The sequence below is a fragment of the Danio rerio genome, chromosome 10 (genome assembly GCF_052040795.2).
Source record: "Danio rerio strain M-AB ecotype USA chromosome 10, GRCz13ab, whole genome shotgun sequence".
Classification (NCBI taxonomy): Eukaryota; Metazoa; Chordata; class Actinopteri; order Cypriniformes; family Danionidae; genus Danio; species Danio rerio.
Genome location: NC_141030.1, coordinates 48,819,712 through 48,837,466, shown reverse-complemented (window position 1 = coordinate 48,837,466; position 17,755 = coordinate 48,819,712). Strand labels below are relative to the sequence as shown.

At 35.1% G+C, this 17,755-nt stretch overlaps 2 protein-coding genes across 3 annotated transcripts in view; one reads left to right on the top strand and one right to left on the bottom strand.

Annotated features, from left to right (window-relative positions):
* myo18b (myosin XVIIIB) overlaps positions 1–17,755 on the bottom strand; it is an 880,426-nt gene that overhangs the window by 173,456 nt on the left and 689,215 nt on the right. The gene's annotated exons all lie outside the window — the stretch shown is intronic.
* On the top strand, positions 334–15,860 carry polm (polymerase (DNA directed), mu). 2 transcript variants are annotated; one of them, NM_200248.1, is given in 11 exon segments: positions 334–538; positions 2,750–2,966; positions 5,884–5,982; positions 8,298–8,468; positions 8,654–8,725; positions 10,368–10,488; positions 10,819–10,951; positions 11,398–11,500; positions 12,578–12,841; positions 13,110–13,193; positions 15,578–15,860. In NM_200248.1, coding segments are annotated over 11 exon segments (1,524 nt in total). In that variant the 5' UTR covers positions 334–365; the 3' UTR covers positions 15,665–15,860.

Here is a 17,755-nt window from a genome sequence, read left to right as displayed (position 1 = left end):
TAATGTTAATTAATTATAACAAATGCCTGTCATTTAAAAGTTTAATAAAGATACACGAAAAATGTAAATGTGATTGGCTCATCGTCACGAACGCTGAGAAAAGTAACAAATGCCATGTTTGAGCGCAGTATTCTTTATTTAATAATTTGTACATGCTGTTGTCATTTAACAATATATATGTTTAAAACATAATCATTGTATACATCCAACCACAGACAATTCTATATTATAATACTAAATAACAATAATAATTTTTTTGCGAGTTGACCACGTGACCTGTTTCCCTCAGCGCGGCAGAAGTGTAGAAGTGAAGCTTATAGAAGAGTCCAAAACAACACCGCGGTGAACGGATACATTTCCCGGTTATGATCCCGTTAAAGCGCAGGAAAGTGTCTGTGCCGGTAAAACAGCAGACTGGCAGCTGTAAATATCCTCAGGTCTGCATCTTCATCCTGGAGAGGAAAATGGGAGCGTCTAGAAGAGCGTTTCTCACCCGGTTAGGAAGAAGCAAAGGGTTTCTCATTGAAGACTCGTACAGGTGTGTGCTTACAGCGTCACTTTACCGTGGTAATGTCTAGAGCTGGATGGATAATAATCAGTTATTGATTACAAATAACATGACAAAATGTGTAGAGAGTAATATAATCTCTTAGATTACACAAATATGGTATAATGTAATCAGACTACTTTTGGAATACTTTTAGATTACTTTTGTACTAACCGTTATTTGGTGTCTTGGATTACACAATGTTGGCTATGTAATCTGTATATATATGGATTACATTTACATTATTTTTGTTATATCTCTTATTTAAACTCAGATCACAAATTTTGATAATGTAACCAGACTACTTTTGTGCTAACCCTTATTTAATGTTGCGTATTTTAAAGCATGATACTTTTGTACTGTTTGACAAAACACTTAAATTTTTTATACTTAAAATTAGTTGAATAATGTAGTCATGTAATCCATAAAAAGTAACTAGGTTTGACTGAGTGTTTTACAAATGACATGACAAAATGTGTAGTCATTAATGTATTCTGTTAGATTGCACATTTATGCTCATGTAATCTGACTACTTCTGGATTGCATTAGGATTACTTGTGCTAACCCTTGTTTGATGTCGCTTTTATTTAAGCAGGATAATCTTGTGCTATTTGACATACAAAGAAAAAAAACACTTTCATTTTTTATACTTAAAATCAGTTGAATAATGTAGTCATGTAATTCATAAAAAGTAACTAGGCTGATTATTTCACAAATATCATGACAAAATGTATAGTCATTATTATAATCTCTTATATTACACATTTATGGTAATGTAATCTGGCTATTACTGGATTACGTTTAGATTACTTTTGCTCTAAACCTTATTTTGATGTCACATATATTGAATCAGGATAAAATTGTGTGCTATTTTCAAAGTTACAATTAAAAATACTTTAAATATTTACTTTAAAATAAATTTAATTTAAAGTTTTTTGTTGTCTGCTTGTATTTTTCTTTTAAATTTTCTTTACCTTTTTTGTAATCTGACTACTTTTGGATTACATTTTAATTACTTTTCTGCTAACCCTTATTTTGATGATGCATACATTGAACCAGGATTATTTTATGCTATATTGACAGATTCAAAAACTAATTTCATTCTTTATCTTTAATATAAGTTAAATTTAAATTTTTTTTAAACATTTTTTACTTTATTTTTTATTTTTTGACATTATAACACTGATTTTTGCTAACATGACTGAATAATTTGTTTACTGAAACTGTTTTGGATTTTTTAAATAGTAGTGGTGTTATTTTTTTATACCTAGTTTCCAAAACCAGCCTAATTAAGTGCAGACGACCAAATCAATGAAAAACATCAAGAAGAATCACAAATACATATAAATGGCAGTTTTATAATAAAAAAATGTAAACATAAAAATAAAAGGGAAAAACTACTTAATAAATCATAAATAATCAATAAACAACTTACTGTTGTGTAAATAATGTAGTATTCTAATTCATAAAAAATAATTTGTCTGATTAAGAGTATTTTACAAATAACATGACAAAATGTGTAGTCAGTAATGTAATCTGTTAGATTACATTATTTATGGTAATGTAATCTGACTACTTCTGGATTACATTTAGATTACTTTTCTGCTAACACTTATTTTGATGTCACACACATTGAATCAGGATAATCTCGTGCTGTTTTGACAGATGCAAAAACTAATTTCATTCTTTATCTTTAATATAAGTTTGATTTTTAAAAAAAAGTTTCTTTAAAGATTTTTTAAACATTTTTTACTTTACTCTATTTTTGCCAGCAAAACACTGATTTTTTCTAACATGATTGAATAATTTGTTTACTGAAACTCTTTTGTTTAATGGAATTATTTAATAACGGTTGCGTTTTTTTTTCACAAATAACATGACAAAATGTGTGTTCAGTAATATAATGTCTTAGATTACACATTTATGGTAATGTTATCTGACTACTTCTGGATTACATTTAGATTACTTTTGTGTAAACATTTGAATTTGTGTTAACATTTGCTTTCGTAAAAACTTTTTGTAACATAAGTTGACTGTGTAAAAACAACAAACTTAATTGAATCGATTTGAGTTGGGACAACATGAGCGAATTGTGTAGAACCCAGCAGTGTAAAAGAAAAAGGATCACTATACTCCCCTCTTGCTATTGACTGTTGTGTGTATTTTGGGACGCGGTGTGAGTCTGTTGTGTTTCTCCATCAGCTCCTCTGTTACTCATGTGGTGTCGGAGAACAGCAGCGCAGCAGAGGTTCAGGCCTGGCTGGAGAAACACACACAAACCTCTTCCTCTGATCACCTGCTGGAGAAGCACACACACGCAGCCTCATCCTCATCTGTTCACCTGCTGGACATCTGCTGGTTCACGGAGAGCATGGAGGCCGGAGAGCCCGTACCTGTGCAGCACACACACACACTGCAGGTACAGGAGCCAGAACGGCTGTCTCTGTTTTGGTCATTTAACACACCCAATTAGCCAATTATTGTTTCACATGAGGCTATTAATTAGCAAATATTATAAATATTACGAGTGTAAACATTAGGTGAGCAGGTTACATTGTGACCCCGTGTCCCAACAACACGCTATGCAAGGAGATTAGCAGTGATGAGCAATTTGTCTAATTGCACCAGACGAAACTGGACAGAAATGTAAATACAGCCAATCTTCAGGTGCAAGAAATAGAAGCCGCTTCTAAAATATCAATTTCAGGTGTTGATTAGGTCATGCCCGTAGCCAGGGGGGGGTTCGGGTGGTTCGAACGAACCACCCCCCACGGCTAAAAGGTCCAGATTTTGTCCTTTTAATTATTTTATGTAATTTAATTTTATATACTATATTTATTATGTAATTAATATAATATATTTATATTTAATATATATTGTAATAAAGTGTCATTTTAAATAACTCTGGAGTAATTTGAGCCTCAAAGCCACAATAATGTGACGCGAGTCACGTGACATAACCCACTGACTAGTCACATTTGAATCTTTGATGCGACATCCATAGTAACGCTGTGGGTCGAAAAGAGCAAGAAGGCAGAAAAGACAGGCAGCGGCGTCATTATCGCAAAATATTGAACATATGCTCAAAAGGACTGCCAAACAGGGTTACTTACAAAAGTTAGGCTACTTACTTCCTAACAGATGAAAATCTGTCCGCTTCCAACCATGAGGTTCTAAGGGAACTGGCCGCATTAGCCGGGGCGTTCTGTATATTTATTGACTTGTCCAGTACATGACCCCCCCCCCTATATTTGCCTTTTTTTAAATAACTGTCCGACGAAGGCTTAAATGGCAAGTGGAGTCCTCAGCTGTCAGATTCACAGCAAAAGGCGCTAATCCCGTGTTTTTGAGGCTGCTTGTTCACTTCATTCGTTTTATTCTGATCGGATATAAACCCGATCGCTCAAACCACTTCAGAAGGTGATCTGGGATGCGTCCTAGATGAAACTGGACAGGTTTAATAATTTTTTGGACAAAGTTAATATAAACCAAAAAAATTATGACCAGGAGAAAATCCGCCCTGCACCTGAAACACCTGTAGGTGCGCTTTTACAGCCAAAACTCTATTAAAAACATGTTTATTATAAGCATAAAGTATGTTCTAACTTTTAGCCAGGGGAGGTTCGGAAGACCCACCCCTCACTAACAAAGGTCCAGAATTTGTCCCATACATGAGCTCAATTGTCCTATTTTGACTGCTATGCCATCATAAATAATGAAAATAATCCATCAAAAAAGGCTTTAAGACCAAACGGAATCCTCTGTCAGCTGTTGCTTCGACTATAATCTGATGTAAGAGAAGTCTTCTTTAACTATAGTATAGTTTTTAAACAGAGAAAACATCTTACAGGTAACTTTATTCTAAATCTTGGACCTTATTTCTGAAATAAAAGAGCAATAAAAACGTGAAGCAGCTGAAGTGGACCATATTAAATTAATTTGAATATATATTTTGGCTATTGTTGATATCCAGGGATTTTCAAATGTAGCCTACTTTTTTTTTTTTTACCAAAGAGGCTAGAAAAAATCTGAAGAATTCATTATTATTGTATTATTATTATTATGTTTTAATTAATATTTTTTTGTGGAAATGGTGAAAAAAAAGACTGAGGACAGTTGCATGTTCTGGCCAGTTTGTTTTTTGTCTAATAAATGATAGCAGGCTACAGTTTTTGAACTTTAAAACTTTAACAGATTGCTGTTTTTTCCTAAGTATATATGATGTAATACATTTCTATTTTAAAAATTAGTCGTTTTAATTTTTCTTTATTGCAAATTTTTAGGAAATATTTTTATTACATCAAAAAGTGTGGTTATGATGACATCTGACTAACAAATCCAGCAAAAAAGTAATGCTTGAAATGTCACTAAAATGCAGTATTTTAATTTCAGTTAAAACTGAGATGTATAATTGCAAAAAGGTCCACTTTTTAAGAAAAAAGAACCACCCCTTTTACCAGGCTGGCTACGGGCCTGTAGGTTATAAACTCCTTTGTATATGAAAAAATATTAATTTTATTGCTTGCTGTTGCTTTTTAAACGGAATTGGTGTTGTCAATCTGGCAACCTGCTCTTGCATGTGTTTTGAACCAGGGGTGCAACACCTAGTTGAACCACTGGGTGTCAAACTTATGTACTGCACCTTTAATAAAAGGGCTTCAAAAGACAATAATGTAATATCATATATCACACAACTAAAGCAATTTATTGTGACAGGCTTAACCTTAATAATAAAAAGCTTTTGTCGCTTTACAGTTTTTGTCTATTTTTATTAATATTCTGTTAATGCAGTAGTTGCTATAATATTACCTTCATAAAATTACAATAATATCAGTAATATTTGCAATAATTATAACACTTTATATTGATGGTCTATTTGAGTATTAGTAGACTGTCAACTTACACTAACCCCAACCTAACAGTCCACTTAAAATCTAATGAGAATTAGTTGGCATGTAAATGCAATATAACTTTAGTTCAACAAACGAACCATCAAAATAAAGTGTTACCCAATAATTTTTGTGACGATACGTCGCACAAGAAAATGATTTATTTGCAGGCCTACAGTAGCTCTATGCACAATGTGCATTGCTCTCAGAAATGATAGAAACACATATTCTTCATGCAAAAAATTACAATTGTGAGATTTAATTTACCGTTTTGTGTGTAAAAAGTCAGCATACAAACTCGTAATTTGCAATCAATTTAATTTATTTCTCACTTCTCAAGTTCTCAAAATTCCCACACTTGATCATTCAAATCATTCATTTATTCATTACATTTTGTTGTGCCAGAAATAAGCTTGGAGAAACTGACATATATACATTGTTTTGCAGATTAACCCAGAGCTCAACGGCGATGGCGCTGAAATACTGATGAAAAGTTACGCCTGTCAAAGACGAACGCCTCTAAAGCACCACAATGCATTCCTGACGGTAAGACAAGATTTTAGTGTGTATTAAAACTGCTTAATCTGTCACACATCATTATTTTGTTCATTATATTCAATGTCGGCGGCGCAGTGGGTTGCATGTTTGCCTCACAGCAAGACTGGGTCAGTTGGCATTTCTGTGTGGAGTTTGCATGTTCTCCTCGTGTTGGTGTGGGTTTCCTCTGGGTGCTCCGGTTTCCCCCACAGTCCAAACACATGCGCTATAGGGGAATTGGGTAGAATTGGGTAGGCTAGTGTATGAGTGTGTGTGGATGTGTCCCGGTGATGGGTTGTGGCTGGAAGGGCATCCGCTGTGTAAAACATGCTGGATAAGTTGGTGGTTCATTCCGCTGTGGCGACCCCGGATTAATAAAGGGACTAAGCCGAAAGGAAAATGAATGAATGAATATTCAATGACACATCTCTGATTGTTGTTTATTAGCATGAGGGGCGGAGTCGCTCACTTCATATCCACCAATAGCAGACCATAACCAATCCAATCAGGACTAAATCAAGCCCCGCCCACATATGCTCTCAATCGAGAAGTGAGTTGAATCCGAATTTAAAGGAATAGTTCACACTAGAATTTAAATTTCTTTCATTCATTCATTCATTCATTCATTTTCTTGTCGGCTTAGTCCCTTTATTAATCCGGGGTCGCCACAGCAGAATGAACCGCCAACTTATCCAGCAAGTTTTTACGCAGCGGATGCCCTTCCAGCCGCAACCCATTTCTGGGAAACATCCACACACTCATTCACACAGTATGGACAATTTAGCCTACCCAATTCACCTGTACCGCATATGTTTGGACTGTGGGGGAAACCGGAGCACCCGGAGGAAATCCACGTGAACGCAGGGAGAACATGCAAACTCCACACAGAAACGCCAACTGAGCCAAACTCGAACCAATGACCCAGCGACCTTCTTGCTGTGAGGCAACAGCACTACCTACTGCGCCACTGCCTCGCCCAATTTAAATTTCTTATTAATTAAATTTTTCCCAGAGTTGGGTTGCGGCTGGAAGGGCATCCGCTGCGTAAAAACTTGCTGGATGGTTTGGCGGTTCATTCCGCTGTGGTGACCCCGGATCAATAAAGGGACTAAGCCGACATGAATGAATGAATTAAATTGATACATGTGACTGTGTTCAGTAAAGCATTAAATAAGATGTTTAGCTTAATCTGTGGTGCTTGGTGAATAATATGTATAATGGCAGTGAATGGTGACCCATTTTAGAGATTAAAAAGAAACGCAGTCCAGTTCAATAGCCGTGGCTCCTGATGTCACATTGAGCTCTTATGAAGCAAAACGATCATTCTTTATTTATGAAATTATTTGCTTAATTGCATTTTAAAATCATTTTTGCCATAAATTGCTATTTAGAATTTGATGTCTCCTTTACAGATATTGTGGAAGGAATTAAAAATATAGTTCATAGCAGGGCCGGAGTGGGACTCTTTTTCAGCCCTGGAGTTTCAAGCCTCAGACCGGCCCACCTCAGTTCACCACTGACTATATTAAAATAAGGTTATTTCCAATTCAGTTTCTAATGACACTATCACGTCTTTTTTTTGAGAAAACAGCACTTTTAGAACTTCAAATGTTCAACAACCCTTACAGTATTATTTCTTAACAATAAAAATGAAAAAAAAAAAAAATTGTTACTCAGACGAGGACCGAACCCAGGATGGCCGCGTCATAATCTAACGTACTATCCACTGTACCACAACAGCTGAACGTTGAATGGCGACTTATCTGGTTATATCATCATTAAATTGCATCCTGCTCACGAGGCTACGTGAAAATAGATAAAAAGAGCAGAGCTGCGGTAAAACAATTAATAAGAAGGCTGTGGTCAAGTAAATAAATAAATTATTTTTAAAAAGTGTGACTGCTGAGAGCAACCGATTCTGGAACTAGGGACACCGGCCCTCGCGGCCAAAAAACGGACCGGCCCACCAGGAATTCTCCCGGTCCTCCCGATTAGCCAATCCGGGCCTGGTTCATAGCACACAAGCCATACACAGAAATAAGAGGCCACCCTTATATGGTCATAAGCATTTGTAGCTCCGCCCTCTTTTAAAAAAGGCACGGTCTCATTTGAATTTAAAGCGACTAACTAAATACCACACTTACTGTTCAAAGCCTAAAAGGGTCAGTTTCAGACCAATAGAAAACATTATCTGTGTGCTATTTTCAGCTGAAACTTCACTGCACACTTTAAATATCAGATCTTTATTTTAAATCTTATAAAACGAGAGCTAATATATCTCCTTTAAGTGAAGGATAAACCTTTTGAACTCTCTGTTCTCATAGGAAGCTCTTGAAATCTTGGCTCAGAATGCAGAGTTTAATGATAATGAGGGCCGAAGCGTGGCGTTCAGACGAGCAGCTTCAGTCCTGAAGGCTCTCCCACATCGGGTGAAGAGTATGGAGGATCTGCGGTGTTTGCCCTGCCTTGGGGATCATTCACAGAGGGTTATAAAGGTGATGATGGAGCGCCAGTGTCTATTTTAACATTAGTCCAGGGTCTACAGATGACAAATAACCTCTTGGCTAATTTTGGTTTGCATCAAATAAACCTGAAATTAAAAATAATAATCAAAACATCAATATTATTTGCCCGTTTTAAGATGTTTTGTAAGTTAAAGTAGGTTATTTCACCCCCTTAGGAGATTTTAGAAGACGGTTCATCAAGAGAAGTGGAGTCAACAAGACAGTCGGAGCAGTTTCAGGCCATGAAGGTAATGACGGGTATGTTCAGATAAAAACAAATACTTCCACATTACTCATAATCAGAGCTGGCGGATTACTCTTGAAATGTAATCAGTAACTGATTACAATAACATGATGATGATTTGTAGACGTTAATATAATCTCTTAGATTACACATTAATGGTGATGTAATCGGACTACGTTTGGATTACTTTTAGATTATGATTTGATCTCTTAAATTGCACATTTTGTAACTTAATTTATCTACTTTGGATTACATTCAGATTACTTTTACTCTAATCCTTATTTGATCTGTTCCATTATACATTTTTGTAATGTAGTCTGACTTATTTTGGATTACATTTAGATTACTTTTGTGTTAACCCTTTTTTTGATCTCTTAGATTACATATTTCTGTAATGTAAGCTGTTTTTTTGGATTACATTTAGATTACTTTGTCTTTAAACCTTATTTGATCTCTTAGATTACTACTTTTTGTAATGTAATCTAACTTCTCTTGGATTACATTTAGATTACTTTTGCCTTAAGCCTTATTAGATCTCCTAAATTACACACTTTTGTAATGTAATCTGACTACTTTTGGATTACATTTAAATTACTTTTGTGCTAACCAATATTTGATCTCAGATTGCACATTTTTGTGATGCAATCTGACTTTTGGATTGCATTGAGATCACTTTTGCCTTAACTCCTATTTGATCTCTTAGAGTACACATTTTTGTAATTTAATCTGACTTATTTTGGATTACATCTAGATTACTTTAGCCTTAACCCTTATTTGATCTCCTAAATTACACATTTTTGTAGTTTATTCTGATTACTTTTGGATTACAATTTAATTACTTTTGTGCTAACAAATATTTGATCTCAGATTACACGTTTATGGTAATGTAGTCTGACTTCTTTTGGATTACATTTAGATTACTTTTGTGCTAACATTTATTTGATCTCTTATATTACATATTTCTGTAATGTAATCTAACTTCTTTTGGATTACATCTAGATTACTTTTGCCTTAACCCTGATTTGATCTCCTAAATTACACATTTTTGTAACATAATCTGACGACTTTTGAATTACATTTAAATTTATTTTGTGCTAGCCAGTATTTGATCTCAGATTACACTTTTTTGTGATGCAATCTGACTTTTAGATTACATTAAGATTACTTTTGCCCTAACTCTTATTTGACTTCTCTGTTTACACATTTCTGTAATGTAATCCGACTTCTTCTGGATTACATTTAGATTACTTCTGTGCTAACAAGTATTTGATCTCAGATTACTTCTTTATAGTAATGTAATCCGACTTCTTTTGGATTACATCTAGATTACTTTTGCCTTAACCCTTTTTTGATTTCTCTGTTTACACATTTCTGTAACGTAATCCGACTTCTTTTGGATTACATTTAGATTACTTCTGTGCTAACAAGTATTTGATCTCAGATTACACCTTTATGGTAATGTAGTCTGACTTCTTTTGGATTACATTTAGATTACTTTTGCCTTAACCCTTATTTGATCTGTTAGATTACACATTTATCTAATGTAATCCGACTTCTATTAAATCATATTTAGATTACTTTTCGATTAATAATAATAATTTCTCCTCTAGTTTGTGATTTCTGAAGTCAGGTCTTGTTTTCTCCAGGCTCTGACTGGTGTTTTCGGGGTCGGTGTGCGGACGGCTGATCGCTGGATTAGAGAAGGTTTACGAACTCCAGATGATTTAATTCGCACAGGACAACAGCTGAACCGTGCACAGCAAGCAGGTACTGCGATAATGTAAGATTAAGCTATATTTAGAAATATAGAACATTTAATATATAGACAAAATGTAGTTGACTAACATATCTACACCTAAAAACACTGAAATATGCACCTGAAACTTATCAATATCTCTGGATTTATTGTTATTTGTAATATTTATTTATTTATTTATAATATTAACTGAATATTAAAAGCATTTAACAAGTTTTGTTGTTGTTTATTCATTACTCTTACATGAAATATTCTTGCATAACATTTTCCATGAAAAGTATTGCTCTGAGTCGGACCTTTCTCAAGTGTGCAGTATTACTTTGACCTCTGACCTCTCTCAGGTGTGCAGTATTACTCTGAGCTCCAGCGAGCGGTGACGCGGGCGGAGGCTGAGCTGATCATGGCTATAGTGGAGGCGGCTGTGAATTCGGTGCTGCCTGGATGTCAGATCCAGCTCATGGGCGGCTTCAGGAGGTCTGTGTAGCGCTCACAGCAGATTATAATGCCTTTATGAACACTCATGGGGTTTAAAACCTCAAGCATATTTTATATCACAGCCTTTAATTAACCCTTGTGTGCTGTTAGGTTGTTTTCATACATTCCGGGCTGATTTTGAGTCTTCATTTGGCCTCCGCTTTCTCTGTGTTTTAGCAGATGTGATGATTTCTGCTGACAAATCTTATTCTGATGCATATTTTGGGAAAATGCTTTGAAAATGTTCAGAATTTCAACAATACACTGCTCAGATTGACTCCTCTCTGGTGCTGTTTTTGCTCCATTGACTTCCATTATAATCACATTTATTGATTGCAAAGACATGACAGCAGATCATCATGCATTACTGATTGCTGCTGGTTTTCCCTGATGGGAAGAGGAACAGTCTGTAATTTTTACTGTTGATATTGTTGTGTGTATTTCAGGGGAAAGGAAGTGGGTCATGATGTGGACTTTCTCATCACACATCCGGAGGAGGGAAAGGAGGAAGGACTGATGTCGAAAATCATCAGCTGGCTGGAGGAGCAGGTCTTTTTTCTAGTCCAAATATCTAAATGCTTTATATTCAAGTAGCATTTTCTAAATGGGAAAAATATATATGTGCATATACACTCACCGGCCACTTAATTAGGTACACCTGTCCGACTGCTTGTTAACTCAAATATCGAACCAGCCAATTCAGATGCTCGGTTCACAATTTGGCCTCAACAACATGAAAGCATGGATCCATCCAGTTGAGCATGATGTCAGCACCACAGCCTACCTGAGTATTGCTGCTGACCATGTCCATCCCTTTATGAGCACAGTGTCTCCATCTTCTGATGGCTACTTCCAGCAGGATAACGCAGCATGTCACTGTACTCAAATGGCCTCCACAGTCACCAGAGCTCAATCCAATAGAGCAGCTTTGGGATGTGGTGGAACGGGAGATTGGCATCATGGATGTGCAGCCGACAAATCTGCAGCAACTGTGTGATGCTATCATGTCAATATGGAGCAAAATCTCTGAGGAATATTTCCAGTAGCTTGTTGAATTTATGCAATGAAGGATTAAGGCAGTTCTGAAGGCAAAAGGGGTCCAACCTGATGCTCGTGAGGTGTACCTAATAAAGTGGCCAGTGAGTGTAGATAAAAAAAAAACAATACTTAAGTCTGACATACTCTCACTATCATCTAAAAATGTTTTAGATGATTTTACAGAGACAGTTTACTCTAAACTAAGGAAAACACAAGTAAAATGTGAGTAAATGATGACAGAATTTTGACTGTCATCATTTACTCACATTTTACTTGTGTTTTCCTTCAGATATTTTGAAAAATGTTTTATAAACCTGTAACCATTCACTTCCACAGTATTTGTTTTTCCTACAATGGAAGTCAATGGTTACAGGTATCTTTGGTGTTCTTCAAAATATCGTCTTTTGTCTTCAACAGAATAAACTCCTAAAGGTTTGAACCACTTGAGGGAGAGTAAATAGCGAGTCACAAGCTCAGATAAAAAAGAAGCCGCCAGACCCTTTAAAACATTAAATAAAAAAAAGTAGAATTATATTTTGATTTCACAGGGACTTTTATTAAATCCTCCTGAATGCTGCTGTTGTTTAGGGTGTGCTGCTGTATCAGAAGACCACCAGAAACTCGTATGTGGAGCGTCTGGATGGGCCGGCGCGCTCAGCCAGCAACATGGACCGATTTGAGAGATGTTTCTCCATCTTTAAACTTCACTCATCTGCATCTCGATCTGGATCTGCATCTACATCTGAATCTGGATCTGCATGTGACAGCGGCTGCAGAGCGGTGCGGGTGGATCTGGTGGTCAGTCCCTTCAGTCAGTTTGCCTTCGCCACGCTCGGGTGGACCGGATCAAAGGTAAACTAAAGCCCATTATGATCTTATGACACACCCACATTTACATTTTATTTATTATTATTTATTTATTTGCATGCATAAATATACATATATATGTATGTATATATATATATACACACACACATATATATATATATATATATATATATATATATATATATATATATATATATGTGTGTGTATGTATGTATGTGTGTGCGTGTGTGTGTGTGTGTGTAAACTGTGTGGTTGCAGCTGTTCTGAGGTCAGTGTTCTGTGTGTTCTGCAGCTGTTTGAGCGGGAGTTGAGGAGGTGGGCGGGGCAAGAGAAGCAGATGACCTTGAGTAGCCACACCCTCTACGACAGCAAACAGGTGAGGCTCAGAAAACCACATCAGTACGAGCACAATATTACACACACACACACACACAGAGATGAAGAATAAATAATTGTTCTTTTTCTAATATTTCCCAAGTGCTGTTTAAGAGGGCATATTTTATACTTTTCATACTTTGTGATTGTATATGCAAATTGTTATTATTATATTATATTTTATTGTAAATTATTAGAGCTGGACAAAGATAAATTGCATTAATTGCCAAAATAAAAGTTTGTTTTGACATAATATATATATATGTGTGTATGTGAGCGTGTGCGTGTGTGTGTTATATTTATTGGTGTATGTAATATACACACATACATGAAAACAACACTATACAAAACAAAATAGTCACAGAAATATATATAAATGTGTAAATATATAATTTGTATATGCACATTTCTAAAATTATATATAAATATGAATAAACATTTTCTCACATATTTTTATGCATGTGTTTATTTTTATTTCATACATCATAAATAAGTACAGTACACATATGTATTATGTCAAAACAAGTTTTTTTTTTGGGTTGTGATTAATCACAATAAATTTTCCCAGCACTAATACAGATGTTTAATATATTTATGTATTTATCAGTTCTGTCTGGTTCTCGGATCTGATTGGCTGATAGCCCTGGGATATTCTTGTAAAACTCGTACAGCCTCTTCACTCTTCTGTATTACTCCACTCATATAGACTGACAGCAGATCAATAAACTCTATACAGTTCGACAAATATTGCATCTGTTGGAAAACATAGTGTACTTTTGAGGCTTTTTTTAGGCAAGAATATAATTATTTAGATTGCAACTATGCTGTTTATTTATAAGGATAGTGCCTATGGTAAATATTTGTACTTTTGGAGATTTAGTGCATCAGCATCCATCAGCCTGTCACGCTGAGCAAAGCTTAGACGGTTGATGTTTTGCCACAAGATGGCGACAGAGACCACATAATAAGCCCTTAGAGGAGAAAAACTCAACATAGTTTATAACTACAGCTGATGAAGTCATTATAAAAGTGGTAAGTGGCACTCTTTAGGCCAGCGGTTGTCAAATTTTTTTCATCAAGTACCACCTCAGAAAAAAAATTGTCACTCCAAGTACCACCAAAATGAGCAGTATTGAAATACAGTAGCGTGGTAGGCCTAGGAAAGCAGCTACAACTCTGCACAGTTAAAAAAACGTGACAGATTACCTCAGAAATATAGGCTATATGGGATATTATATACATTATTTTTTATACATTTTGAAATATATGTAGCATGTACATGACATATTTCATTCCTCCGCGTACCACTAGTGGCACACATACCGCAGTTTGAGAACCACTGCTTTAGGCAATTACTCTTTTGTATGTTATAGTGCTGCCTTTATACCACAGTAATCTGCTAGTGTTTGCTTTGCTTTGGCTTTTTCAGGGTTTGTTATTACGATCTCCCGATTGCAACAGAGAAATACTGGGAAATCTCTGTAGACTGATGGCATTTCATGCTGTTTAGCCTTAAAGTCTTAATCTTGTGAGCAAAATCAGCCGTTTTGTCCTCACTTTAGACATTGCGCTAGAGAATCCTTCAGACACTAGCTGTCAAGTGACGTTGGTGAATTAGTAACTGCTTCTGCTGTTCTGAAGTCAGCTGCTGATGTGAATGAATGGCGGATAAAGTAGTTCCTCATACAAAAGGGTTTTTGACTATTTCTTTTTTTTATACACATGAAAAAAAAAATGAAAAAAAAAAAAAAAATACTAACACTTCCCTTCTTAGACTTTACAGACCTGAAACTTGCCTTTAGTACTTATTCATTGTTGCTCTTAGTTGTGTAAATTGCTTCCTTGTCCTCATTTGTAAGTCGCTTTGGATAAAAGCGTCTGCTAAATGACTAAATGTAAATGTAAATGTAATTATGCTGTCAAACTGTTGTATAAACGCAGTATCACACGTGCAGCAGTGCCATGTGGCTGTATATCAGCACTGGTGGGACACTAAGGCACTCAGCCTGCAGCCTTAAGCCAATGCACGCCTCCCACCAGGGCCAGCACTGCTACGAGTGTAATATCGCTCATATATATCCGTATTTCCTAACTTGCCTAACTAGTTAATGTCACTTTAAGCTGAATGCTAGGATCTTGTAAAATACTCTGTGCCATCATCATGGCAAGGAATAATACATTTGTTATTAGACATTATTTAATAAAATTATTATGCTTAAAAAATGATTAGACAAAATCTCTGTGAAACAGCACTCGGGAAATATCTGAGAAATAATCTTAATTATACAGGAAGGCTAAAGATTCTACCTTCAACAGTACAATAAATATAACAACCCAATCACAATCTTCAACATTAAGCACAGCATCGTCTCTGAATCTGAACAGAATCTGTACCTCCGGGCACAAACAGAAGAGGAGATATTTGCACATTTGGGTCTGGAGTTTATTCCTCCGTCCGAACGCAACGCCTGAAGCCCAGTTCCTCCAAGTATCAGCTCCGTTATGATGGGTGTTCTGCAACATTATGATGCACACTCTTTGTAAATGCTGAACAGGAATGAGAAAGACTCTCGTAGTGTTTTACCAGAGACTGCTTCTGGATATAAGGAAGATGATCATCTGACACAATCTGATGCTTTATTTAATTAAATATGTGAATGAAAGCTCAGAATGTCTCTTTATGTGTTTTCCCTACTGCTGTTCTGGCTCTTATTGGTTTATACTTGATTTATTTAGTGTTTATTGTGATGCTGATGATGGACTTTTGAATATATTATGTTATATTATGTAGAAAAATTATTTGAGTTATCTTGAAGTCTCAAATTGCAGCCTCAATTCTAGAATCACCCACATACATACAAGTGGCTAAACAAGTAAACTCATTATTAATCTCTGTTATAAACTCAGTGTGTACTAAGTTAAAGAAAACTTTAATGCATCTTTATTCCAGTTAGTTTGTCTTTCATTCAGAGCTTGTTATCTGCTGTGCTGTAAAGCTGAACTCAGAGCTGTTCTCCTGTATGTTTGTGGTTTGATGACTTCACCTCATTTTCTACACCTGCTTCATTTGACCCATTTCCCCCAACTGACAAAGTATATATATATATATACACAGTTGAAGTCAGAATTATTAGCGCCCCTGTTTATTTTTTTTCCCCAATTTCTGTTTAATGGAGGGAAGATCGTTTCAGCACATTTCTAAACATAATAGTTTTAAAAATCTATTTTTAATAACTGGTTTATTTTATCTTTGCCCTGATGACAGATATTTTTCAAGACACTTCTGTACAGCTTAAAGTGACATTTAAAGGCTTCACTAGGTTAATAAGGTGAATCAGGTAGGTTAGGGTAATTAGGCAAGTTATTGTATGATGATGGTTTGTTCTGTAGACTATGGAAAAAATATTAGCTTAAAGGTGCTAATAATATTGTCCCAAAATTGTTTTTAAAAAAATTTAAAACTGCTTTTATTCTAGCTGAAATAAAACAAATAAGACTTTCTCCAGAAGAAAAAATATTATAAGACATACTGTGAACATTTTCTTGCTCTGTTAAACATCATTTGGAAAATATAAAAAAAAGAAAAAAAAATCAATAGGGGGCTAATAATTCTGACTTCAACTGTATATATATATATATATATATATATATATATATATATATATATATATATATATATATATATATATATATATATATATATATATACATTATATGCAGTGGCCCATAAAAATATTTTGTGACAATTAATTATGACAATTTTATAGAAAACAAAAAATCTGTTTTATAGAATTATCTGTTCATCTTAGACCCGACTCAAGATGGAGAATTAATGTTACCTCCACTTTATCCCTCCTTACTGCTGCTTAGTCAAAATAAGATCATCATCATCATATTATTATGGGCTTCAGTTTTGTCAACTTGCAAAAAAAATAGCACAATCGCTTCACAGCAAGAAGGTCGCTGGTTCGAGTCTCGGCTGGGTCAGTGTGTGTTTCTGTGTGGAGTTTGTATGTTCTCCCTGTGTTGGCGTGGGTTTCCTCCGGGTGCTCCGGTTTCCCCCACAGTCCAAACACGAAGTGATCAACTAAATTGTCCATAGTGTATGAGTGTATATGGGTTTTTCCCAGTACTTGGTTGCAGCTGGAAGGGCATCAGCTGTGTAAAACATATGCTGGAATATTTGGCGGTTCATTCAACTGTGGCGACCCTTGATGAATAAAGTGACTAAGCCAATGGTAAATTATTATTATTTATATAAACAACTTAATTTGATTTATTTTCATTTATTTAGTTAAATAGTTAACATTAATATTCATTTCTAATGTTTTAAATGTGACTTCAGGAAATTTCTGTGTGTTTTAGGTTTGTGCAAAAAAAAAATGTAGAAACAATTTTAATTCAAAAGCTGCTCGTGAATTTTAGAAATAAGCATAAAGAAAAAAGCAAGAAAGAAAAGCAACACACTGATTTAAATGCAACATTTTCAAATTTTAAGTGCCAAAAATAAAATTTTGTTGTACAATTTTTATCATCTTTTTGATTTTTCCTTTTTCATTTTTA